The sequence below is a fragment of the Dasypus novemcinctus genome, chromosome 3 (assembly GCF_030445035.2).
Source record: "Dasypus novemcinctus isolate mDasNov1 chromosome 3, mDasNov1.1.hap2, whole genome shotgun sequence".
NCBI classification, from domain to species: Eukaryota; Metazoa; Chordata; class Mammalia; order Cingulata; family Dasypodidae; genus Dasypus; species Dasypus novemcinctus.
Window position 1 is genome coordinate 114,595,426 of NC_080675.1, and position 27,982 is coordinate 114,623,407.

The window sequence follows — 27,982 nt, forward strand, 5'->3', positions numbered from 1 at the left end:
CAAAAGTACATTTTAAAAAAGGAAAATTTTGCTGAATTTTACATTTGTGTTCAGTTGGTTTGGTTTTCTGTAGGGACTCCAATTGTATGTATATTGAATGTTCTGTGCCTATCTTATATACATTTCATTTCCTCTCAAGTCCTTTTCACCTTTGCTTTTCTTTGTTTTTCTTTTCATTTATTTCCCTACTGTACTTTCCATAGGGACTTTTCACTTTTGTATTCCTCTGCATTTAGTCTTCCTTTCTAATTCCTATCCCTTTTACTTGAGTTTCACATGCTTTTGATCTCTGGTCATATCAGTTTTTGAGATCTTTCATTTCATTTCTGATGTGTTCTGTCAAAGTTTTGATTATTTTCTGTAATTTGGAGGGGGGTGGGTACCAAGTAACTTTATTTGAAGGAATGGTACCAATAAAGAACTCAGTGGATGTGGGATACAACTTTTAGAAAAGATAAACCCAATGCACATGCACTACCCTCTGGCCCTCGGGAAGCCAATTTAAGGTTTAGCTCTCATCATCCCTGTTTCCCAGAGTGTGCTTGTCAAAGAGATACACTGCCAACCCAGAATGCAGGGCCCCCATCTTGTGCAAATAGCTTACGTAGTCACCCAGTTCTTTGATGGACTTCACCTGCTCATTCAGGTAATGGGTTTCAATGAAGTCACACAAGTGGGGATCATTTTTGTCAGTGGCCAATTTGTGCAGTTCCAGTAGTGACTGATTCACCCTTTTTTCCAAGTGTAATTCATACTCCACTGCATTCAGCCTGCTCTCCCAGTCATCTCGTTCTGGATTCTTGATATCCTGAAGGAAGAGTTGGCTGCCTGGTTGGTTCTGCAGCTTCATTAGTTTCTCAGCATGTTCCCTCTCCTCATGAGATTGGTAAAGAAGATATTTGGCAAAGTTCTTCAAAGCCACATCATCATGGCCAAAGTAGTAAGACATCGACAGGTAGACATAAGAGGCGTACAGCTGCAGGTTGATCCGGCGGTTGATGGTGGCTTCTGTGTCCTGGTTGTAGTTCTGGCGCACCTGCGATGGGGATGTGGTCATCAAGGCAGGTGGTTGAGAAGCAGCAGCGGCCACGTGACACTGGAAGGATGGTGGAAGGCAGCTGGGGGTGGCTGGCCAATGGGTGAATGCCGGGTTCCGTTCAAGGACTGTTGAAGCAGGAAACCACGGCGACTTTCTGTGAAGACATTTGGCCTATTTTCTGAATTTCTTATAACTCATTTTTACTTTTTTATTTATTTCTTATTTATTTCACACATACACCCCCCCCCCCCCCCGGTTGTTTGCTTTTTGTGTCCGTTTGCTGTGTGTTCTTCTGTGACCGCTTCTATCCTTATCAGTGGCACCAGGAATCTGTGCTTCTTTTCATTTGCATTGTCTTGTGTCAGCTCTCTGTGTGGGCGGCGCCATTCCTGGGCAGGCTGCACTTTCTTTCACGATGGGTGGCTTTCCTTACAGGGCGCACTCCTTGCGCATGTGGCTCCCACATGCGGGGGACAGCCCTGAGTGGCAGGGCACTCCTTGCGTGCATCAGCACTGCACATGGGCCAGCTCCACACGGGTCAAGGAGTCCTGGGGTTTGAACTGCGGCCCTCCCATGTGGTAGGCGGACACCCTATCCATTGGGCCAAGTTTGCTTCCCATAACTCAATTTTAAATATTAGGTTGTAAATTTCATCTTCTTTGTGCCCAGATTTTCTATTGTGTTCTCAGAAATTGTTGCAACTTTAGTTCATTTTTACTTCCTTTTCTTCTTGTAATAACTTTGGTGCTAGGCAGTAATTCTTTATTGTTCTTGTCTCAATGAGATACATGTTCTGGATCATTAGGAGGAATGGGTAGGGATGAGCCAAAGAATCTTTATTAGCTTCACAGCTCCCTTCTGTTATTATTGTCAAGTAAAGTATTCTCTTGTACATACATCTTTATATGTTCCATTTTGCTAATATATTACTTTATATATCAAACACAGGCACAATACCTGCAGTATTCCTACTGTTTGGTTTGTTTCTGGCAGTTTTCCACAGGGCGAGGCTTTTTCCTTAAGGCAGGCAGTACTTGAGTCATTTACAGAAGTGTAGAGGGCTTGGACTGCCACCATACTATTTGATCCTCTCAAGACTGCGGCTTTTTTTCAGGAGGATTGCATCCAGCATCCATGTGGAATCTAAGGCCCCTCTTGATTTAGAAGTGGAGTGGACACAACCATTCCAAGGTCCACAGGATGGAGGAATAGAGTATGGATTAGAGTGGACTTACTGATATTCTATTCATGAACTATTGTGATTAGTAATCGAAGAAAATGTGGCATTGGTGTGGAGAAAGAGGCCATGGTGGCTGCTGGGGGTAGGGAATGGGAGGAAGAGACGAGATGTGGGGGCGTTTTCAGGACTTGGAGTTGTCCTGGGTGGTGCCGCAGGGACAGTTACTGGACATTGTATGTCCTCCCATGGCCCAGTGGGTGGAATGTGGGAGAGTGTGGGCTATGATGTGGACCATTGACCATGAGGTGCAGCAGTGCTCAGAGATGTATTCACCAAGTGCAATGAATGTCTCATGATGATGGAGGAGATTGTTGTTACGGGGGGAGGAGTGAGATGAGGGGGGTGGGGGATATATGGGGACCTCATATTATGGAGGAGATTGTTGTTACGGGTGGAGGAGTGAGATGAGGGGGGTGGGATATATGGGGACCTCATATTTTTTAATGTAATATTAAAAAAATAAAGCCAAAAAAAAAGACTGGCTTTTTCATCCACCCTCAATTTAAAGCATGCAAGGACTTGTTAGCTTTGCTGCTCCTCGGACTTGATTGTTCAGGTTTCTTCTTGAGTGGGGATTCTACCCATTTGGATGGTATTTGTTGGCAACTTTTCAATTCTGCAGCTCTTGCTCACTTTCCACCACTTCTACTGCACAAGTCCTATTGCTGTTGGTGTTTGGGGTACATCTTGTATTCTGGAGTTGATAGCTCATTTCCTGGTTTTGTTGAATATACTTTTTCCTTTTATCTTGGGTTGGTGTACGTGGTTTTCAGGAAGAGTTTTGGGGAGTTTCAGATCTATATTTACATAATTATACCATCTAGCTCTAGCTATCTTTTAACTGTATTAATGGCGTCTTTTCTTGTACGAAAGTTTTAAATTTTAATGTAGTCAAATTATGAAAAGTTTGCCTAGTTGTACAACTTCTTTTTCCCAGTAGTGCACAGTTGCTGATATAAGCATGCAGAAGATCCCTTAGTGACCGCTCCCTGTCAATTACAAGTACCTTATATTTTCATTCATCTACCCTCAAAACAAAAACAACACACACATATAAACATAACAACTTCCTTCATTGCCTTCCCTGTTACCCCTTCTGGAATATTTTAAACTTAAAAAAAAAAAAAGGAAAGCCATTGCTTTCCTTTTTTTTTTTTTTTTTTTTTACTTTATTTTAGTTCAGATACCCTTTCCTCAAATGAAACCTTACACAAAGATTCTCAAAATGAAAAATCACAACTACCCAAGTTTGGCACTCCTTGCCATTCCTGTCCCCTCCTCTCCACCGAAGCTCTTTGACATTTAGTCCAAAAATGAGCTAAAAAGAAGGCGAGTTCTAAATTTTAAGTCAAAGAGTCATGGCTAAGAAACAGGAGGAAATCACTCTGATTATCTTAAGGTTCAATCCCAGGAGATTCTGTTTCAGAATCTAAGATGAGAACTGGGAATTTGTATTTTGTTAAAGCTCTGTAGGTGATTCCTAATGCACAGTCAAATTTGAGAACCATTACAGTAGATCTATGCTGTCCAACATGGTAGTTGCTAGACACAAATGACTAAATTAAAATTTAAATTAAAAAAATTCAGTTCCTTAGTTGCACTAGCCATACTACAAGTGCTCAAGAGCCACATGGAGCTAGTGATTACCATACTGGGGTGTAAATACAGAATAGTTTCATCCCTACAGGAAGTTCCTCTGGACAGCTCTGCTCTAGACATTTGTCCCCACAAAATAAAGCGTGCATACCCAAAGAGATGCACAAGATTCCCTTGGAAGATATTAAAATATCTATTACTATTTTTTCAACTCCTTTTTAAAACCTCCATATTTTGCCTATGTTTCATACAGCAGTGCATGAATATAAAATAATTATACATATATTTGCTATGCATCCTTAAAAGTTATTGACTGATCAAATATATGGCAAAAAGCTTGGAGAACATTACATTCAACATATCTTTCTTTTAAAGAATTTGCCTGGGCTGACATAAACTTTTAATTAAAAGTCCTTTCTAGTTACAGATTTTTATACTTCAAACTCAAATCCACATATATGAGAAGTCCCTTTTTATTCTTTTTAAATATACACATATATTTTATTTCAAAAAGCACAATTACATTATACAAGTTTTAAATTTACAATTTTGCAATAAAAGATATCAATATATGCATTATTTGTATAATTTCATCATGGATGGAATTTGAATCAGTGGTAAAAACATGTTGCAGTCACTAAATATAGATCATCACAGTGAACCAAAATGCATAGTTGTTATGAAATGACAAATGACCATTAAAGGGTGAACTCACAGCCTATAACCAACGTAATAAATTAATTATACAGATACGTTTTTCTTCACCATATCTTTAAAGTCCTGCCAGCCCCTCACCAAACATTAAGAAAAACATTTCTGGAGCCATTCTGTAGAACCAATTCTTCCACATACAACAATAAAGAAAATAAAGTGACTTTGTTGCTTGTAAGTGAACTTCATAAGCATAATTAAATTGTTTGCAATGATGAAGGCAAACCACTAGGACATGTGAATATTCTTAGAAACCCCCTGGGCTGGGGACAGCATAGAAATATGCTTATAGACAGTACAGAATTCGGAAATGATCTCAATAAGCAGAACTCAATTTGAAATGGGTTCTTTGGCAGTAAAGTTCTGACTCATTACTGCCAGATAGTCCCTCTGGCAGCTCAACCACAGGATTTAAGAATAACGTATTAAAAGACCTGACTTTTAAAAAGTCAGTTTATTCTTGATAAACTGGAGCCAATCACTTAGGGCAGAAGTCGCATCTTCTGTGGCATATTCTGGTGCAGACTTTCCAACCAAACAATCCATCCAACAAAATTATATAAGGATCAAAGGGAAATATTCAAGTCACTTAAGCATACCAACAAATATGACAAAATGAATATTGAATTTTCTGATCCTCACCCAACAGTTGTTTCAAACTGTTCACTACAGTTGTATCAATTTCCTGATGCCTTCTGAATATTCAAGTAGAAAATCATGATTGTGATTCTGGTGCCTGTTCATGCCAATCCTTTATTGACATATCTTTTCTTTACATTAGAATAAGATAAAAATCTAACCCCAAATGTATATCATCAACCATTTAGCAAATATATTTTTACTTGCTTGCTTTTGCTGAGCTTTTAAAAGGAAAACATGTATGCACACGAGAGACAGCAGAATCCAAAGGTAAAAATAAGATAGTCTTTCAACGTACCTTTCTAAGTTCTAACTCATTACCCTGGAGACAACAGAATCTAAAATGAAGGGCTTCAATTTATTTTCTGTCTGCTGTTTTATATCACAAGTTCTTAATATAAAAAGTTAGAGCCAAGAAGCAAGAAGCCTATGCACAAATTCTGGACAGCTCTATTATTTTTAAACAAGATGCTCAATCAGCATGTTGTAACAGGACACGGACTGTTGATCACATGGTTTTTTTGGTTGGTTGTACCAGTTACAAAACCAGAGTGTTTGAAGAGATGGCACAAAGGTAAGAAATAGAATTGGAAGTCTTCTACAAAGACAAGGGTTATAGGATTGGCATATATCTGATTGTTCTAATTAACATTTGTCAAGCTTCATTTGTTGGGGAATTTTCTCTTTCTTGTTACACAGCTAGCTTGCATTAAAAGTGGAACAAATTTCTGAGATTCAAATAGGATGGTGCTCCAATCAAGAGGCAAATGTATCTCGTTTTTTTAAACTTACCTTTATAAAATGGAAAGTATAATTTCAAAACTCAACAAAGGTATTTGAAGTTGAGGTGAAGATAATAGGCTCTTTGAATCATCAGAGATGAATACATTATACTAATCCTTCTTGAGATCAACAGTGGAAAAAAGGTTTTTTCCCATACTGGCAGACACCTGACTCAGTAATGGCAACTCTGTCCATTTAGGGATTTGGTTTAATTTCTGGCTGAAGCAGCAGGTGCCACATAGGGGAATTTCCTTAAAAGAGAAATAATTAAAATTTTATTCTTTTGTAATCTTTTTCTTTAACTGAAAGGAAGGCACAGAGTATTAGAATCTTATTAATGATCCAATGTTAACTGACCTAAAATTCCAGAGGAGAGGAGGGTCAGGAACACCAAATGCAATGTTGCAGTGTAGTTAACCAGCTTATAAAAATGTCCACAGTGCTTGATGTGACTTCATTTATCAAGTGGATGAAATTAAAGGGGACAGATTACGAAGGAGAAAGAGCATCCTGGAAATATTAGCAGAATCAGACACCTGGGATGAATATGCATTTCTAAGGACTTTTTTAGTGTTCTGGAACAGAGAACAGAAGTCTATGTTCTTTTTTTTCCTTTCCTTGAAGCATAAGTTTGCTATTGAAAGCAATACTCCATTAAGGAATATTTTATTGATGTATATAAATCCAGATGTAAAGCAAAAGACCCTTCAACCCTTCCCCAGCCCTCAGAAAGGTCTCCGTGATTTTGAATCAAGCTGCTTTTACTGTCTTCATCTGTAATTGTCCCGAGTCAGAGTTGGGGCTCAGAGTGACTGCCAGTTGAATCCAAATAACATTTGATTAGTTTCCTGGCTTCTAGCAATCTCTTCTATAATGCAGTGTTGTTGCCACACCAAATGGAGCTTCCGATACCGCTCATGAGATAAACGAAGTGGGTTGCCTCTCCTTCAGGGAGAATAAAAATAAGACATGTTAGTTTGAATCAAATTATTGTCACATCTTTATTCCTAAATTGGTTTGAAATCTTGAGATGTTCCTGGAACTAAGAAAAATCACAAGGGCAGGGTTTAAAAAGGGATATTTTCCCTTTTTCAGTGATCCCAAAGAATTGAAAGATTCTTTAGCTAGTGAAGCAGAACTCTGCTTCTTGACTATTCAGAAAATAGGCATATGATATAGGACGTCATTTGCATGGTCAACTATGCTTATAACGTGAAGCAGCACTCTTTTTTTTGGGATAGTTAGCCTGAGTAGAGGCTCTAATGGTTTCCTTGGCTTCATGTAGTTTATTCATCTTATATTTCTCATATCTGCATAACAGAGATTAAGTCTCAAATATATTCTGCTACTCAGAAACATTTGATTATAATTATGCTTATGGTACAATAAACTTGCTGGTGATTAGCAAATATTTTAGTAAACTAACAGTACTTCAATAATAGGGCTGCACAGTTTGCAATATTGTACAAGAGCTAATCCAAAAAGAGTCTGGCTCTTGCCAATAACGGAGAACTGTGAGATCCTAATTCTTCAAGGCCTTAGATGTCTCTGCTGGTTAGAGATTCTCAAATTGCTTAATGGATTTCAAATTGTTTTTATACCTTTCTGGAACAAGTCAGATCTCTTGTCTTTAACCAACTACTATTTATCATTCAGCTTTCTTCTCTCTAAAACTCAAGGACTCTCTCTATAGAGGTCAAATACTAACACAATAAAAGCAAATCTCTGTATGCTCAAAAGGCGTCTAAGCCTATTTATTTTGAACAATATTTCAAAGAATAAAATTTCAGTTAAACAAAATAACCGTTTGTTATAAGGGAATTTAATCTTTATTTATGCACTATTTGGGACCATTGTTAAAGTGGTCTTTCCTCCTCATTTTCATAAGTTATGAATAGTACCCAGTTCTTATCACCAGGGAAGGATACAGAAATGCTCAGAATTATAAATATTTTGCTAATGTTCTGGAAAATGTATCAGCAAAGAAGGCTGATACAATTGGCTAAAAGAAGTTTCACGTATTACAATGGAAACAATGAATACCCATTTTAAACCAACAGCTCTCACTGGACATTAGATTTCTTTCTTTTCATCTTAAGATCAGTTAAACCTTACAAGGAATTCAGAAGAAAGGCTGATTGAAAATAACAAAGAATTCTAACTTTAGGATGGCTAGTGTCTTTAAAAAATTTGGAGAAGTATTATTCTTTTGCTTGAACTAAAAAGAGGAAAGCATCAAGTAGCTTCAAGTATTACATCTGGGATGGCATCATGTTTAATATTTTAAATTTGCAGCTTTTTAAAAAACTCAATATTAAGCATTATCTTTTGTGTTCAAAGAACTGTTAACGTTTATGTACAATAATGTGACTTAAAAAAAAGATCAATATAAAGAACTGACTGAAACCATCCAATTTTTAAAAAAATCTTACTTCAGGCCAGGGTCTGTCTCTCCATATTCATCCAAGTAGGGGGCTGGATAGGCACAGCCTCTGGCTTTACCTTCAACCAAGACGACTCTGCATTCTCTGATTCTGAATAACAAAACAACCAACAGGAAAAATTTATTAAGTGCACAAATAATGAAAATATGAACAGAATTCTACTTTTTGACCACTTATCCTATCTTCTCAAATGCAATTTCAAGCGAATAACAAGCCTACACTCTAACCTCTGATCCATCATTTCCCGTCAAATTGTCTTGCTAACTTGTGGCCTCCAGATTAGCTCTAGATTCACTAACTTTATTATGAAGCTTGCAGATTCATTCACTACTTACTTCAGGAAAATGCAGACTCCAGCTCCACAGTGAAGTGCATGAAAAATGCATGCTCCAACTTCTTCTCCATTCACGATTTCTTGGCAGCAAATGTTCTGAGAGCATAGAATGGCCCCACAGAAAAGACAGAGGACAGGGTGCTTTCGCTCATCATCTGCAGAACGTGGGCACCTGAAAAGGGAAGAAAACATTCCCAATTGTGGAGAAACAAAAGTACGATGTATTCAGTTAGCAAAGAAGCATGTTTTCAATCCTTGGCCCTTTTCAGCAAAGAAAGCTCTTAAACTACCAGGAAATATTTGATCATACAATTCTTCTTTAGTAGTTACCTCTAAGATGACTTGCAAAGTCTTCTGCTTAATCCACAGTAATAAAATTTATTATTAAATTTACAGTGTCCTGATAATTTTCAGAAAATATGGCAATTAAATATGCCTTGAGCTTGAAATTTGATGATAGAATCTAGTCTTTATCTGATATGATCTACATATAGTTAAATGTCTTCCCAGTAGTAAAGTAAAACCTGTGGCCTCAATGTTGGAGGACTATGACATTGTAGGTGTGCAGTTGTTTAAAAATTACATTTTGTAGTGAAAGTCTAAACACGTTTTCCTCCATTTCTTTGAAATATTGAGATCTGTAGGGCCAGAATGAGAAATGTTTTATGAGTTGCTGCACCTTTCCTTCTCAGAATCACAGCAAGTCTTAGAGAGTAGATAATGGCCAAGTTAACTTGCTTGAATCAAGGAGAACCTTGAGATCTGACCATTTCACACAGTGGTATTCTGAAGTCTTGTTATAATAACCTCCAAAGGGGGATAGCACTCTCTGAAATAAAATAATAGCTACTTTTTTTTTTAAGATTTATTTTTTATTTATTTCTCCCCGCTTCCCACCTCCCCCCCTCTCCACTGTTGTCTGCTCTCTGTGTCCATTCGCTGTGTGTTCTTCTGTGACCACTTCTATCCTTATCAGCGGCACCGGAAATCTGTATTTCTTTTTGTTGTGTCAGCTCTCTGTGTGTGCAGCGCCGTTCTTGGGTAGGCTACACTTCCTTTCGTGCTGGGCGGCTCTCCTTGTGCATGGGGCTCCCCTACGCGAGGCACACCCCTGCGTGGCATGGCACTCCTTGCATGCATCACACTGTGCATGGGCCAGCTCCACACGGCTCAAGAAAGCCTGGGGTTTGAGCCTGGGACTTCCCATGTGGTAGGCAGATACCCTATCCATTGGGCCAACTCTGCTTCCCAATAATAGCTACTTTTGAAAAAAGGTCTCATATACCTCCTGACTCTGCTGTATAATGGACATGATGGGAAACATCAAGAATTCCTTAATTTGGGCAGAAGTTAATTCAACCAGGAGATCCAGCTAAGTCTAGCCTGGGTCAGAATAAAGAGCATGAAAAAGAATCCCCAATAGAATATCAACAGTGAGTCTTATTTGCTGATCTCCAGTTTCCCAGGCAAAATAAGAAAACAATCATCATCTACACAGGAGTAGAGGGACTCTGTGTATAGGCATTGCATTCCTGTCCCTTGAAGATAAGTGGACTATTTTTACTTTCAGGGCATTTCTCCAGAGCATAATAATTATCATTAGCCATTTGCTCCAATCCTTAATCTCAAAGCCATTAGGCCTTTGTACTATCTCCATGTCCATGCACACAGTACACAGTGACTCCAGGGAAATTATGAAAAACTTACTATTTAAAAGCTAGGGATTGTACTTAGAATCAAAGGTCTTTGGAAAAATTTCAAAATGAAATTGTTACTGTTGACATTTTTATTGTTATTTTAGTGCTATATTTATTGGTTAAAAAAAACAATCTTCAGTTGTGAAAGTGGGGCTCTTCCTAGATTGGGTAGAGCACAGTATGGAACATGTGGAAAAGAAGCAAGCATTACAATCTTCAGTTTTGAAAGTAGGGCTCTTCCTAGATTGGGTAGTGCACAGTATAGAACATGTGGCTACCATTTGCTCCTTAGAATTTTTATTATTTATTTATTCCCCCCCCTCCCCCATTGTCTGCTCTGTCCATTTGCTGTGCATTCTTCTGTGTCTGCTTGTCTTCTCTTTAGGCAGCACCAGGAACTGATCCTGGGACCTTCTGGAGTGGGAGAGAGGTGCTCAATTTCTTGTGCCACCTCGGCTCCCTCGTCTGTTGTGTCTTTTATTGTCTCTCCTCTGTGTCTCTTTTTATTGTGTCATCTGGTGTAACAGTTCTCCACTTGGGCCAGCATTCCACTCGGGCCAGTTCGCTGCATGGGCCAGCACTCCATGTGGGTCAGCTCTCCACCTGTGCCAGCCTGCTATGCAGGCCAGCTTGCCTTCACCAGGAGACCCAGGGAATCGAATCCTGGACCTCCTATATGGTGGTAGATGGGAGCCCAATTGCTTGACTACATACGCTTCCCTCCTCAGAATTTTTATGGAGTTCAAATTTTGTTACAAAAATGAAAGGAAATGTCAAATAGGACAAAAAGCCCCAAGAGGACAGCCTCAGACTGGGCCTGGGATAGACCCAAAAGACTCTTCCCTAGGAGAATGGTAATGGGTAGGGTAGCATTGTTTGTTGCCCTATTTAGATAAAGCCAATGTTTTCTCTCATCTTGAGCACAGGATGGCCGAGTCCCTGAGTTACCAACTATCCTATTATGCAGGTGTTTTTAGTAAGGGGTCTGTGAACTTGAACTGAAATAAAAAAAAACATTATTCTTATGAAGATATTGGTGTGGTGTGATATATTTATTAAATAATATACAGTGTAGTGTGGACTTAGTAAGGGCTCCATGGAACAAAAAAGATTAAGTGCCCCTGCTATAGAGCAAAAGGGGAAGGTACTTTAAGTATAACTGAACAGCCACCCTACTATCCCAGGGATGATATGATCTGAATGGAAACTGGTGGCTACAATAAAACTGGAAAAATTCTCATTTCTACTTGAAACCAGTAAGTTGCAATATCACCAAGGAGGCTCTTCACGATGATTAATGGCCCACATTCTTCCAGGATCCCCCCAAAAGCCAACAACATAATAATCTTTAATGCCTTGAAGGTAATAGCTATTCACTGGGTTATTGTGGAAGCAATGCAAACACTGAATTTAGAGCTCAATGCAACTTTTGAAATTATCTAGCTAATTTATTAGGAAGGCTAAGGAGGTAAAGTGACTCAACCATTCCTTTAGCTGGCTGACTTTAACCAACAGGAGAAAAGTAGTAGGACAGCTAGAACTTTGAGGTCAGTTCTATCTGGTAAAAAAATCTAAGGTATGGGCTGCCCAAGCCCTGGCAGATGACCAGTTAAAGACTCCCGGCTTCACAAATGAAAGTAATGATTATAACCAAGAGAACAATTTTAGTCATAATACAGGGCAGCAATTCTCAGAATGGGCCAAAAAGGTGCTCTTCTTGATTGTAAACCACAATCCTTTTCTTTGGTTCCTTCAAATGAAAGCAAGTCATTTAACACATGACTAAGGCCTAAGTCACTCAGGTAGTTAATTAAGATTACAACTTGGTATCCTTAAACCAAAATTTAGAAGTTATTTGTGTTTACTGAGAACTCTAATTTAGTACTTTACTAAAAAGTCTGACTGCTGCACAATGCTTGGTAACACTGCAAAACTCCTGAGTTTTGGAATTTCTTCAATTTTTGAAAAGGATGCTTTGTTACCAATACATCATTAAGTCTTAAAAAGGCTTTCATTTTCAAACTGTTGATATTCTTTGCTTTGTAATTACGTTAGTGCTGATTTCATGTCATTATCAATGTGGTTTTTGCTATAGATAATGTTGTAATTTCACCTGAGTGTCAGGAATACAAAATCACATCAACCGAAGTTTTGGCTTATTATTTTCAAGACTTATGATTCAAATATGAAATATTCACATTCCAAAAACTAAAGCAGATGTGAATATAAATCCCCCATTCAGAGATACGTCAATGGTTATGTCTTGCCCATGAATTTGTTACTTAAATAATTTATAAGGTCAATGAAATAAAATGGAAAGCTTAATTTTAACTTTACGGGACACAATTTTATAATTAGAATCGTCTTTAAACTCATGTTCCTCTCTACCATAATTAATAGGGAATTCATATATGATGTTAGTGATGAGTAAGCATATTTTAATTTGTTTTGCTTCTCACTAGTCTTTGTTATCACTGAGTTCTTTTTTCACTGAAAACGATTAGTGAAAGGAGAGTGGGAGATTAAAAACAAAGTTGAGAACTAATCTGAATGAGGCTGAGGGAATGTACTCGTCTCTCCAGTATCCAAGATTCAATTTGAGTCATAATGCTGTTACATTTTACTGGGCTGTTTTACTGTCATAATGGGCTTCCACATAAGACTTTGTTTGAAGAAAGGGTTCTTTTGGCTTAAAAAAACCCAAAATGATGGATATGATTACTGCTATAGAGATGCTCAGTGGTCACTAAAAAAAGTTAGTTAGCAGTGGTGTTTACTCTTTTCAAGCTCAGAAGAGATGTTAAAACATTTTTTTCTCCTTACCTGAAATGAGAAGCTTGATTTAGGAGGCAGCTATAGTCATCAGGAAGGTTGATCAAACTATTTCTTTTTCTAGGGTACCTAGGAATGCAATTAAAAAGCAATTTTATTTATGAATAAATAAGCCCAGATTGAAAAAAAAAAAAAAGACCAAGGTTAATAGAAGGAAGAATATTTTCAAAACAATAGAAGGGTATTTACCTATGCTTGGGACTCAAAGTAACTCCCACTGTTTACTAGATTAAATTCCAAATCTTTTACCAGCTGATTTCCTTTCCAAATTAACTCTCACTATTTTCCTAAGAGCAAATTGTTTTAGCTAGATTCTGTACTATTTGGGAAGGTAATATAAAGTAGTGATTAAGGACCACAGACCTTGAAATGTGTCAGACATGGGTACAAATCCTGAATTATCTGACACTTTGACAAGTCACTGAACCTGTTTAAGCCTGTATTTCCTGATCTGTAAACCAGGGATGAATATATTATGCTTTCTCAATCATAAGGTATATATCATACATTTAATAACAAGGTTTCAGGGAAAAAAAGAAAAATTACATTAAATGTGAACATCAATTAAAAGACTCATGGTTAGGGGAGCCAGTGTGGCTCAGGGGTTGAATACCAGCTTCTTACATACAAGGTCCTAGGTACAATCCCTGGTCCTGGTGCCTCAAAAAACAAAATAAACAACACCAAAAAAACTATAAAAGGGAACAGATGTGGCTCAAACGGTTCCCACATGAGAGGTTCTGGAGTCAGTTCCCAGTACCTCTTAAAAACAAAACAAAACAAAACAAAACAAAACAAAACAAAACAAAAGGAAAAAACAGACAACAAGCAAACAAATGAAAAATCCAAATCAGGGGAGACGATGCGGCTCAGTGGTTGAGCACTGGCTTCCCACACATGAGGTTCTGGGTTCAATCCCCAGACCTGGTACCAAAAATATAAAAATTAAAAAAAAAAAAGACCCATGTTAATTTCAGAAATGGTGAGATGTGAATAATAATAATAGTATAGTGTCAAGAAACCTCACACAATTTATTGGGGACCCAAAGAAATACTGAGGTGAAACACACATGTAATCTAGTACTTGGTACGTGTTTGCAAATGTTATTATTCATTCTCACCATTCTAGATATAAAAATAAAAGCTTTCATTGCATGGCTTGGGGAAGATCATCTGAATAATATGAAATTCTCTCCTCAAGCTTCTCTATCAATTTCAATTCTATAATCCTTTTTATGTTCAGCTAAAAATCATCCACAAGATTAATCTTGCCTCACTATGCATCTTTCCCTTTTTAAAGTTCTATTTTGTTAAAGTATTTTCTACACATTATTATACTTTATCTTATATTGCCTTGCACTTTATGAATGTAAGTAGATTATAAATTACCCATGTCTAAAAGCTGTATATGTCATATCTCTTAATTCTCACAGAGTATTTTAGTATCATGCTAGGAAAACTAACTGAAATAAAGGACATGCAATGCTTTGAAATAAAGGAAAAATTATGCGAGATTAACAGTTCTAAAATATGTACTGATATCTCAAAGTTTATTTTTTCTTTAAGAGCTTCCTTTTCTTGACGGTTAGAACACTGCTTCATCTGAGCACAGGAGCTGGATCTGTTATCTCTAAATCACGGAAGTCAGGTTGTGGGGAAAGGCAGAATATATACATTTTCAATGGAGGGAAAGGAGTTCAAGGGGTGAGAGAAGATGAGAATAGAAGGTGGCAAGTGTACACTATCTCATAATGTTTGCTTTAGCCATAGAAAAATGTTACTGATGTGGTATTTAAAGCTGAGGGTCAATTCCTCTGCTGTTTTTTTTCATGCAACTCTATTCAAATAAAATTTATATATTGTTGGGGAATGGGTGTAGCTCAGTGATTGCACACTTGCTTCCCATATAGGAGGTCCTGGGTTCAATCCCAGGTACCTCCTAAAACAAAACAAAACAAAATTTATACATTGTATATAATACAAGCCAGACCCTGGAGTAGATAAAGACATGAGCATTCAGTTATTGCCCTTCATTGAACTTATTTGTTTAGTGATTTAGGTTGATGGAGGATATACACACACATGCACACACATTAGGAGAGAGGACATATTAGGAAAGGCTTTATGGAGGTAGTGGCATTTGAATTGGTCCTTGAGGAAGAACTGGATTTTGACAGAGCCATAACATAAGGGCAACAGCAGCACTGAAGAAAAACTTTTTGGGGGTAGTTTCTAGCAGATAAATAAGTAGGGAAGAAAGAAATTGTTCTAGTTCTAATTACATCTTGCTTTATTCCCAAAGGTTAAAAAAAAAAAAGTGGTTTATAGAAATATTGTGATGACCTTCTGATTTTAACATACTGTCAGCTCCAAAACGCTATCTCCCCCTTTGTCTTTTGGTAGGCATGCACTAGCTTAAGGAAATTCTCTCAAATGGAACTGGCGGCTTCCAATATTTTAAGAGGGAAAGGATAGGCACTCCAAGAAAAAAAAAATTGTAGGAAGAATCTGATCCAGGTAAAGATCTAACAGGAATGTAGAAAACAATGTACTAAGAGAAATGAAGAAGACTAGAAAGCATACTCAACAAGCCAGCAACATTAACAGACACAGTTTGTGGGTGGGGGAAGAAAAGGACTAAGAAGTAAAACCAACCTGACAACAGTACGTTCTTGGTTCAAACAGTTTAGTAAGGCAGGATCAGCACACCACCTGTATGTGGAGTAAAGAGAAAAAGTAAGTGGGCGGGTTGTCTCGGCTTCAGTGCAATATTCATCAGTGATGCATTCTCTCTGATTCTTTCGAACCCTTCCTTCCATGTTCCCCTTCTATATTTCTTTTTCCTTATATCTTGTCCCTTTTCTTCTTCCCTTTTTTCTCCCCTTCTTTTTGAGTCTATTTACTTTTTTCTCTCCCTTTTATTAATTTTTTAATTTTTTAAAAGAGTATATCAGTCAAGGTCTTACTAGAAAAAAACAGAAACCATTCTAAGTATTTAAACAGAAGGGAATTTAATACCAGGAGTTGGTAATAAAATTGTTAGGAAGGCCAAGAAGCCAACAAGGACATAAAAAGCAAGGCAATCTAAAGATTAGCCAAAAATAGAAAGTTTCTACTATCCCCAGGCTGGAGGGACAAAAGGAAATAGTGGTATTATTGGAGTCCAGGGGCTAGGATCACCAGTGTTTCCTGGAACCACAGTGGCTTGTTTCATGGGAACTGGAACCAGAGAAGAGGTGCCCCACCAGGCAGAAGGTAGTGGCAGAAACACCCAAGTTTTTCTTCTTCCTGCCTTCCAATATCCTACCAGTATCTCCCCCTGGCTGAAACCAGGCAGCTGAAAAGGGACCCTGGGAAATATGGCCTGCAAAGCTTGGTCTGTTGCAATACAGAGCAGAGAAAGGTGGGGAAAGGCTCCCAGGCAAGCAGGGTCAGGACTGATAAAAACGGCAAGGGTTCTTTGTTTCATATTTTGAATTTTTAATATGTAACTAGAATAGCAAGTTCAGGATATAGCTACTTGAAAAACATAAATGTAAAATTAGCACAACCTACTCTGATTGTACTCAACACAAACCGTAATGTTGATTTTTTTAAACAATTCAGTATTTAATAATTTTATTTTTTAGGTACTGGGGGCCAGGACCTTGTCTGTGGGAAGCTGGCACTCAACCACTGAGCCACATGGGCTTCCCTGAGTTGGTTTTTTTTTTTTCATTTGTTTTGCTTGTTTTTTTTTTTTTCCAGGGAGTACCAGGACCAAACCCGGGACCTCCCATGTGGGAGGTGGGAGCTCAACTGCTTGACCCACATCTGCTCCTCCCACAATTCATTTTTAACAATTCAGTGATAATGCTGAAGAGCTGAATACCTTGTAAGAAATGAGGAACCACAGAAAAGAACCTAACAGAAGAGAAGAGAATGTAGAGAAGGGTGACAGGAGACATTCACATAAACTCTGACATGGGTGAAGAGAGGAAAAGACACTGATTAATGAAAAAGGAGAAAGGAAGAGGCAGAAAATGAAGACACTAAAAGGAATCATGGGGGAAGCTGTAGGTGTAAGCCTATTGTAAGTAGGATCTTTTGATTATGTTACTTCAGCTAAAGCATGAGCCAGAGTAGGTCTTAATCCTCTTCCTGGAATCCTTTGTACATGCGATGAATTTGTGGGGAGGAGAGAATCTGAAAAGCCAGAATCTGAAAGCAATGAAACCTGTAAGAGAAGAGTGAGACCAACAGATGCTGCCATGTGCCTTGCTATATGACAGAGGAAACCAGGATCACGGGCAGTTGGTGTTTGGGGAAAAAACACCACCTGATGATGCCTTGATTTTTCTCAGCCTCAGAAATGTAAGCTTGTAAACCCCCATTGTAAAAGCCAACCCATTTCTGGTACATTGCCTTTGGCAGCTTTAGTAAACTAAAACAGATAAAAAATAGTAGGGGAAAAGACTAGAAGTTAGGAGGGTTGATGGGGATACAGAAAGTCAACATAATGATAAAGTAGAAAGTTTTTGAGAGAAAAATACCCCTCCTCAGGAAGTTTAATGGAAACTTTTTGATCTATCAAATTTCTTTCTCTCCTCAGACAGTCTCCTGAGATGTATGCTATCAGACATTCCTGTTTTGGATATAGCCCCAATTTGGATTCTTCTGACATTTAATTGTGACTCTATGACTGCTAGCAGTATGATTTTTTCCCCTGATTTAAAAATGGTATGAGACACCAGCTGTCAAGAAAATAAGCACAATGAATGGTAGTCATGACGGAACAAGTAGAAATCCCAGGTGCCTATAGCTGGCTGGTTTTATCCCTACTCCTTTAAGTGTGTGAAGTAAGAATCTCCTATTTTTACTACCCCTTTCAATCAATCTAAAAGCTTAGTAAATAATCTAATTTAAAATTTCCAAAGTGTATAATAACACAGCAATGTCATTTTGCCCCCACAGTACCTCTACACTTGATCTTAGCCAAAAGACCAAGAAGTGATTACCCCATAGTACCTCTGAAGCAAGGGCCTTACAGTATCCCAATATTCCTGGAAAAGCATGAACAAATTTGTAGGTAAAGATAGATAGCTACAAAGTGCATTGTACTCTCCGTCTGCAGAATCTGAAAGAAAATTTTAAAAAAATATAACACATTAATCTTACCTGGTCAACCTATTATCAGAGTTTCTTCATAGTTTATATAATACTCTATACATACATTTTGTACTATATAAAACTGTGAATGGCAAAGAAGCCAAAGTGATCCCTTTAAAACATATATCTGATCGAGGCACTCTTCAGATTAGTCCCTCCCAATATCTAATGTCTAATCACTATTCTTAGTATAAAATTAAAAGTCCTTATTATGGCATAAAGGCCTTACATGACCTGCCTCTGGCTGTCTCTCATACTTCATCTCCTACCATCCTCCCCTTTCTCACTGTGCTTTAGTCACACTCATCTCTTTGCTGTTCTCTGACTAGGCCCACCACAATCCTTATTTATTTGAAACCTTCCTTCAACTCTCTGCACTGCTTATTCTTCTAGAGAAGCGTTCCATGATACCTCGTTAAAAGAACTCCCCAGTCTGGCCCTAGCACTCTCTATTCCCATGACCTGCTTTATTTTTCTTTGCAGCATGTATCACCACTTGACATTATATATTTATTTTGATGTTTGTTTATATTTGGACTTCTCCCAATAAAAGAAAAATCTTTGTAGGTAAGGACTTATTTTATTCACTGCTGTACTGTGGCACCTACTAGATAATAAATAAATAATTTTTTTGTATAAACACAGATCTGCTCTGGCAACTATTTGGAAAGTGGGCTCCTATTTTATATAGAATCAGGACAAACCTGTTATCAACTAAATCCTGAACTCCATTCAAGATAAATGAGATTACAGTGAGAAAAACTGACCCTAGTCGGTTTTATTCTCAAAGGACAAAGGGAAGAATCTCTGAGCAATCATACCAACATTCTTACTTTTACCCATATAAAGTCACAAGGAGGTTTTCTCTACTTTGGTCTACATTTAGAGGCAAGTAAAGGATAAGGAAAATGACCCTGTTGTTCTAACATGCATGGCACTGGGTGGTTCCAATAGGCCTTTCAGAGCAGTATTTTTATACTTTTATAATAGACATATTCACATGTTTAAAATTCAAATAGCAGATGAATGAAGTTTTCCTCTGCCTAGATAGTTCTCATTAAAAGGCAAGCAATGTTTCTCATTTCTTGTATATCCTACCAGTTAATATTTTACTTGTAGGCATTTTATAAACTACAGATAGATAGGAGCCAAAAATAGGTCTTGCACACTGTGAGGATGACTTTTAACTTCATTTTTAACATACTCTGGGGCAGGGGGTGAACACACAGATGAAAAAGTTTGGAAGCAAAGAAGTGGTTCTGCTTGCTCTGGCCTTGCATTCTTAAACTTGAAGGTAAAAACAGAAAAATAGTTTCTCATTTATAACTGCAATTTCATTTTCCTACTTACTGATAAACAGTTCCTCAGGTGGAGTTACCCCAAGCAAATAATGAAAAAACAATGCAGCACAGCGAAGGTAAGGGGTGATGCCATTCCTCAAAGAGATCCACAAATACCAGCCAGGAATACCACATCTAACGCAGCTAAGAAACAGAAATTTCAGAAGAGAATGCTGTTCAGTCTAAAAATATTAGATTTAAACACATCGCCTTTCAAAGACATAAGCATTTTAATAATTTTTATACCCATTTAATTTTTAAACATTTAAAACAAAATAATACTGAGCATTAGCTTCTATCTTTAAATCTCCTAATAGTTTCCTAAGGAAAGTCACAATTTTTGCATATTTTACCATGTAGATTTTAAGGCAAAGAACTTTCTCCTTTTTCGTATGCACAATCAAAAACCAAACCAAGTCTAACAATAAAAATACAAAATGCAGCAAAAAAAAAAAAAAAAAAACCTACTTTAAAATGTGCTTTTTTTTTTTTTAATTTAAAAAACCGAAAATGTGCTGTAGAACAGAAATATTTATCAATAACTAACCAATGCAGGTAAGTTAGCAACAAAAAAAAATTAATGCTTTCCTGATTTCTCTATTAAAATTGAGTAGTGTGGGGGGGGAGTGGTTGGGTGGGGGAGGTCGCGGTGAATGGGGAACTCATATTTTTTTAATGTAATATTAAAAAAAAAAAAAGAATAAATAAAATTTTTAAAAAAATTGAGTAGTGAAGAAGGTAGAAATAAAGAGGAAACTTGGCACCAGTTGACGCTCAGCAGAGCACTCCTACTATATTTTGGCTTTATCCTCTGTACTGCCAATACATTTCACATATTACAACAGCCTAAAAAAAAACCCCTCTAGGCGGCGGACACGGCCCAGTGGTTAGGGCAACCTTCTATCACATGGGAGGTCCATGGTTCAAACCCAGGGCCTCCTTGACCCCTGTGGAGCTGGCCCACGTGCAGTGCTGATGCCCGCAAGGAGTGCTGTGCCATGCAGGGGCGTCCCCCATGTAGGGGAGCCCCAAGCGCAAGGAGTGCGCCCCATAAGGAGAGCTGCCCAGTGTGAAAGAAAGTGCAGCCTAAGAATGGCACTGCATATACGGAGAGCTAACAAAAAGAAACACAGATTCCCGTGCAGCTGACAACAACAGAAGCAGACAAAGACGACGCAGCAAATAGACAGAGAGAACAGACAACTGGGGTGGGGGTGGGGAAGAGAAATAAATAAATAAATAAATCTTAAAAAAAAAAACAAAACCCTCTAGTTATTTAAGTGCACAGAATTGTAGGGACTGCTGTAAAAAGACAACTGATCTTTTATTTTCTACATTTATTTAAATTCTAAATGCTGCCATTTATTAAAATTCTGATTTCCCCATGTTCTCAGAAAAGTTTACATGAATAAAGATGTATTAAAGATGGTTTTGATATTAAAAACAAATAAATGAGTAGCTGTTACTCCAACCTACTATTCCCTTACTTCAAAACAAAATGTTCAAAGTAACTGTGGCAGTTTGAGATTATTTATGAATCCCCAAAGGAGAGATTATGTTTGTAAACTGGTCTGTTCTTCTGGGCATGATATTGTTTGAATACATTAAATTCAGCAAACATTAGGGCTTTGGTTCAATCTTTTCAGTAGGGCATGAGTCAGGGTTGAGTCCCCGCCCCTTTGGTGGGCAGATGTAAGCGGACACTCACAGAAGACACAAGAAGAGAGAGAGCTCCACAGACATGGTGGAAATAAGAACTTGGATCCTGTGGCCCCAGGAGGAGAGATGGGCCATTTGCTGGACAGCCTATAGCTGAGACTGGGAAGAAGTTGGGACCACAGAGCCTTAAGAGGAAGAGGAAGCCCTGAGAGACAAGCCCTATGCCAGCCTGAGGCTGAGAGGAAAGAAGGCTGAACCCTCTCAGAGATCAGCAACCATCTTTGGTGAAAAAGCAATCCTGAGTTGGACCTTTTGGGCCTTGTTAATTGTAAGCTTTTAACCCAAATAAATACCCTTTATAAAAGTCAACAAATTTCTGGTACTTTGCATCAGCACCCCTTTGGCTGACTAATACATTAACTTTTCTTCACTGTAAGTCTATCCTGTAGCAAACAAAGCCACATACTAAAAGTCCCTAACTGATTTCTAAAAGTTGGAGTTGAAATGGTTCAAGAGTTTTATACTTGTCAAAGAAATGAACAAAGACGTGGAAGTATTAAAACAATACTGAAGGAGAATGGATTAATGGACTGCTACTCACCCATTCATATATTGCGAAACTTCTGCAAAGAAAGAAGATGCAGACCGAGCTTCTTCACTGTCTTCTTGAACCTGAGCAAGGGGGAGTTCTGGAAAAGAAATTCTGTATGATAAATTCATGAACTTGTTGTTATTCACAATTTATAAATCACACCCCAATTATCATGGTTCCAGGATAATAAACAATGGTGACTAAAATGAAGTTCTTTCTTCTTTCCTTTGTTCACAATCTAAAGTTAATTCTGAATATTAAAATGGATAGTTTAACTTTATTGGCTGGAGAAACAAACAGAGCAGAATCTCAGACTTGTGTAATAAATATTTACATCATAATAATATAACCAGGTAAATAATTTAGCGATCATCTACCTGCCCTGGATTCCTATGAGTCTTAGCCAGCAGGTAAAAATTTCAACCTCTAGAAAGGGAGGCAGGTCACTGTCTTGCCTCATGCTTTTAAACAGAACCTGTTAGACCATATAAACAGAACTTGGTGGAAACTTTTTCCTCCATTCACCTATCTTTTTTTAAGATTTATTTATTTATTTCTCTCTCCCTCCCCCTCCCGTTTCTGCTCTCTGTGCCTATTCGCTGTGTGTTCTTCTGTGACCGCTTCTATCCTTATCAGCGGCACCGGGCATCTGTGTTTTCTTTTTGTTGTGTCATCTTGCTGTGTCAGCTCTGTGTGTGTGTAGCACCATTCTTGGGCAGGCTGCGCTTTCTTTCGCGCTGGGCGGCTCCCCTTAAGGGGCGCACTCCTTGCACAGGGGGCTCCCCTACACCGGGGACACCCCTGTGTAGCAGGGCACTTCTTGCGCACATCAGCACTGTGCATGGGCCAGCTCCACATGGGTCAAGGAGGCCCGGGGTTTGAACCGCAGACCTCCCATGTGGTGGGCGGATGCCCTATCCATAGGGCCAAGTCCACTTCCCCTGATTTATTTTTTAATCTATTTGATAGCTAAGTTTATCTGTTTTCTATTTAAAAAAATTATTTTCCTTCATTTTGATTTGTTTTCTTTTAATGAAAACATAAGGTTCTAAAGTAAAAAAATATATATTAAAAAAAAAAAAGGACACTCACAGGAATCTTGCTTAGATACCTAGTCCCCTTTATCTTACCTCTAGCAGACAACTTTTTAATTAGTGTTTTTTTCTTATACTTCTACTGTTTCTTTTTCAAAAAATATGAGCAAATATGAAATTATTTAACTATATAAATGCATATATACATGTAAAACACTTTACACAAAGGTGCTATACTATAATCACTGTTCTGTACACCCTCCTTTTTCACTATCCTAGAGATAACATTATATCAGTAGAGATTTCCTTCAGTCCTTTTTCCCCCCTTTTTTGGTAGAAATTTACTTTATTCACTGTGAGAAACAAAACAGAACAATGGTTTCAGAAGACAAATCAACCTAAAGTGATGGCATTTCTGGAAAACTAAATGGTTCCCTCCCAGACTTTAAATTTCTGGGCACACATACTCCTTTGCTTGGGAATTCCAATGCCAAAAAAAAAAAAAAAGGGAGATGGCTAAGAGTTTGGGAGGGTGAGTAAAAAATGTTATCTTATTAAATCCCATTCCTTTCTAGTAAAATGGATACAAAGGTGGTGGGGAGGAAAAAGAGATAAATACTGAATGAATGAATTTATCAACAATGTCCATTACTGAGTTTTCATTTGTTCCTTGAAATATCTAAGCTGAGAAGGCAAGGCAACTATGACCACAACCTTAGTCACCTTGAGAAGATGAGAAGTCGTCATAGGCAAAGAAGTTTAGACATTTTTTTAAGCCATAGTAGAAAAGAAAAAGACACTAGGTTTTAGGGCAAAGAGAGCCAAACAGAAATCTGAAGGGTAGCTGGGAGGAGGCAGGGAGTTAGGAGGATATATAGAGACTAACTATCTGAAAGAAAATATGGTGATTCCCCCCTGCACAAAAAGCTGGCCTTAGCGAAACTGCAGAGGACTGATCCTTAGACCAATCACATCTTTGCCAATTCCTGTCATTGTAGTGACCCTGCAGATTTGACCCTGGAACTTAGGAGAAGAGCAGGCTCCACTAAGTAGACATTTCTCCACTGGCTTTCCTCAGGAGATGGGGCGGTAAGATGCAGCACAGATGTTAAAGGGGTTGTGCGTGTCATAATTGAGCTGGCAGGCATCTGTGGGGTTCTTCTTACAGGCAGACAGGATTTTTCAGGTCTGCTGAGCCACTGCAGGCTTGGACCTGAGCTCCACCAGGTGCCAAGCAAAGGTGGCAGCTGTCTAGAAGTTTTTAAGCTTGAAGAAGAGGTTGAGGGCTGTATATAGGACCAGGATCATGTATTACAGGTTGCAGGTTTGAATGGGTGAAATAGGCTGCCATCTTACAGATGTGCTTTTGTTGTTCCAGAGACTTTTCAGGAAGCGTCTTCCTTTCTGTCTCCATGTATTCAGGGTAAATGGTGATGAGTTGCTGGGCCTCTGAAATCTACTGTTTATTGTCCACAACAAGAAGTGGCACACTGAATAGAATGGAATGTAATCTTTCCACAGTTTGCTTAAATTTGCCAACTGTGGTAAACTGGTAGCAAAGCTGCATATTGGATAAGGTCTTTAAGTTTCAGGCCTACAGCTGGTAGACCATTCTTCAATCCTGTATCCCTCCAATTGTCATGAAGGTAGCCATACATGGAAGGCAGGCAGGGCAGAGCTTGATAGGTAATATGGCCCCGGGCCAATGTCTTTAGAAACAGTTGATTGTAGGGGCCAAACTGGGTTACCCCTACTTATTTATGAAAAAGCTGCACGGCTCTTTCAAAAGAGCCTGCCAGGATGTGATCAACTGAAAATTGAGAGTTACTACACCAGATATCTGAGCTGGGCTAGTTCCCTTGGTTGGAGGAACAAAGAGCCCACCCTCAGACCCACTAGCTCCCCCCAGGGGGTACATCCAGCTCAGAAGGGAGCTCCAACTCTGCTTCTACATCCCAGCCACCTCCTTCTTCCTGTCCTTTTCCAAGAGCATCATCCCCCAAACCTTCTGTAGCCTCCACAAACCCACATTCATTCAGTTGCAGCTCTGCATCCTCTCCCCATCCCTCAGTACCCTCAGGGTCAATGTCAATGTCAGCAGCCAGTGCTCCTTCCTTTCCCTTACTGGCAATGGAGCCTTCAAAGAATACTTTGGACACAGTCAATAAGGGCCAGTTGGTATCCAGTGGCATGATTTCTGCAGGTGGCTGGAGAAGCTTGGCATGAGGGTGAATGTCTGGGATTGTCTCCTTCTCTGGTTGAAAGTCTCCTTCAGGTTTTTGGCATCTTCATCTAAGCTATGGGTAGCAGCTGAGAGACAGGCCAGTGACTTCTGCCCACAGTTCTTCAGGATCTGCACATACTCTCATATATCACCCACTAATAGGGCATTTTGATAATTGCCACTCATGTCCTTTTGAATCTCAGCAATCTTCATCATCTTGCAAAGATTCTCTAGGTTGCCAGAGATAAGGTGCAGGAAGGAAAGTTTGTAAAAATCTTACCACATTTCCACAATCTGATGGTTCCCTTGTAGCAGGGCTACTTCTTCCAACTTTTCCTAGCAGTTCTTGTCATCCAGTGCTTTGGCTGCTTCCAGAGAAATCTAAATGTTTCCACACTCCAGTGCCGGACTAAAGTGAGTTTTCTCATCCTTGACAAAGTGTAGTGCCACTTCAGGACAGCCCTTTTTCTGGAGATAAGCAATGAAGAACTGGCCTCCTAGTCTGTTTTCATGCCTCACCACGTGTAGCACCTCATCATATTTCCTGTTGATCAGGGCCAGAATGAATTTTAACTCGTGGGATCAATGGTGAGTACCCAAGGCCTGAGGAAGACACTCTCAGTTGAGGCAATATACATTGTGGCCCTTCACCTGTGTGACATATATAGATAAATCTACAGTTTGGATGATCCCATGGTCCTCAGTAGTAACAGCATATTTGATGTGGTTGCTTGTGGTACAGTTAAGTACCCCATTTTCATTCCAGACCCCACTTGACATATACATTCTTATGGATGTTATAAAGAGCCTCCAGTTTGCGGTTATAGATCACAGTGGCATGCTTGGCCATTAGTGCTACATGGAATGTATCTGCTGACCAGATAACATATCTCACCTTGGAAATCTTCACAGATGCCAAAGTCTGTTTCTGCTGTACGTCGAGAGTGTGATAAGAGTCCATATCTCAAAGCAGGAGGTTGCCTGTGCCAGCATAGAAGACCTCATCACAGTTAGACACCTGTCCCTTTTTTGGTAATCTCGTTCTTTAGATTCTTGATCATAAGTGAATGCATCAAATCTAGGACAGCAAACTGATTTCAAGCAACCCAAACAGCTGTCAGGCCTGAGGATCATTTCATTTCAGGGGCATCAGGATTCTGGGAGTCAGTATCCTTGGGGATGGTATACAGGTTCTAAGTTCTATTCTCTAAATTGCTGGCTCTTGTACACAGTAGAAATTCATTTTCTGCTGGACAATGTGATATATTGAACACTGGAAACTTGGAACCATTCTGCAACTGCATAACAGTTACATCTTTGGAGCTGCTGAAATCTAAATGACATAAGAACTGGTCCTTGACATATTGCCATGAACAGCATAGGCAGGTTGTTCTTGTTCCAGTTTAAACACAGTCAAGCCACCATTGTAGCCTGAAGCAAAGAGATTGAGATTGGGGTAGGCAGCCAGGACCTAGAAATGATGATGATCCCTGGAGAAGGTTTGAACCCCAGTCCTCTTAGTCTCCCAAACTTGGATATTATTGTCCTCAGAATTGCTAAGGATCAATTCTTGGTGCGGGTGGAAGACAGCATAAGAAACATTGTTGTAATGGCCTCGGTAGGTATCAACCTCTCATGCCTGTGATTCGTTCATGCACCAGATCTTCACTTGACACTCATCTACACCAGATACAATAAGGGGCATGGCACTGTGGGGTGGAAGGCAGCCCAGGTTACTCCAATATCATGACTCGGCAGCACACGTTTCACCACTGCATCTGTAGTTCCAAATAGATCAACCCCGGTTATTCCTCTCACATCTGAATCCACTGCACCAGGGGACACGTTTTTTTTCCTTAGGCCAGAAATATCCCAAACACACAAAGTCTGGTCTAGGCCAGCTGATACAATTGGGTCTTCTGAGGGGTGGAGCTGAGCATGCATACATAGTGGTTGTGCCCTGTTAACACACAGACACAGGTCCTAGACTGTCATTCCACACTCAAGATGGTCTGATCATCTGAGGTACTCAAATACATGGATACTCACGATGAAAAAATGTGGTGTGGGTGTAATCTAAGTGCCCAAGCAATGAAGAGACAATGCCAAAGCTTGTAATTCCAAACCTTACTCTTGTAGTCATCTCCTCCTGAGACAAACAGTGGTCTTTTGGGATGAAAACTGAGCCCTTTGAACTGCACGCTCTTGGTCTCAAACTTGGTTAGCATCCTTTGGACGTCCAGCTTTGAGGTCCTACTCCAAGCCCTGCCATTCCCTGCTCTCCTTCAGTAGCTTCCACGTCAGCTCCCCTCTGCCTCGAACACCAGAATCTTTCATTCTTTTTTCATAGTTGCATAATAATTCATTATATTAATACAACATAGATTATTCAGCCAATCTCCAACCAACAGCTGAGTTACTTCTGGTTTACTATGCCAAATAATGCATGTGGGAGGAGTGTGTGTGTGTATTTATTTATTACCCTCCCCCCACCTTGCGGCTTGCTCGCTGTCTGTTTTCTGTGTCCATTCGCTGTACATTCTTCTGTGTCTGCTTGTCTCACTTTTTGTTGCATCATCTTGCTATACAAGCTCTCTGCGGGCATGGGCCATCAGCTCTCCGCAGGCGTGGGCCAGCTTGCCTTCATAAGGAAGCCCTGGGACGCAAAC

At 39.1% G+C, this 27,982-nt stretch overlaps 1 protein-coding gene and 2 pseudogenes across 2 annotated transcripts in view; all 3 read right to left on the reverse strand.

Moving 5' to 3' along the window:
- Positions 1–508: 508 nt before the first annotated feature.
- Positions 509–1,057, reverse strand: LOC101413845 (ferritin heavy chain pseudogene; annotated as a pseudogene).
- A 3,289-nt stretch (positions 1,058–4,346) lies between these two features.
- The window catches only part of UBR1 (ubiquitin protein ligase E3 component n-recognin 1), a 159,233-nt gene continuing 135,597 nt past the window's right edge, over positions 4,347–27,982 (reverse strand). The window contains exons 40-48 of one of the 2 annotated variants that reach the window (XR_009185086.2): positions 22,065–22,152; positions 19,815–19,948; positions 18,324–18,432; positions 15,972–16,028; positions 13,308–13,385; positions 8,789–8,959; positions 8,442–8,543; positions 6,367–6,954; positions 4,347–6,260 (exon numbers count right to left, since the gene is read on the reverse strand). Coding sequence is in view for 1 of the 2 variants with exons in the window: in XM_058294018.2 (XP_058150001.1) it covers positions 6,813–6,954; positions 8,442–8,543; positions 8,789–8,959; positions 13,308–13,385; positions 15,972–16,028; positions 18,324–18,432; positions 19,815–19,948; positions 22,065–22,152 (881 nt within the window). In the remaining variant the exon portion in view is untranslated. Of the gene's footprint in view, positions 6,955–8,441; positions 8,544–8,788; positions 8,960–13,307; positions 13,386–15,971; positions 16,029–18,323; positions 18,433–19,814; positions 19,949–22,064; positions 22,153–27,982 lie in introns of both variants that reach the window. The other variant, XM_058294018.2, reaches the window with a different exon arrangement.
- LOC105746912 (coatomer subunit alpha pseudogene) lies at positions 23,918–27,649 on the reverse strand (annotated as a pseudogene).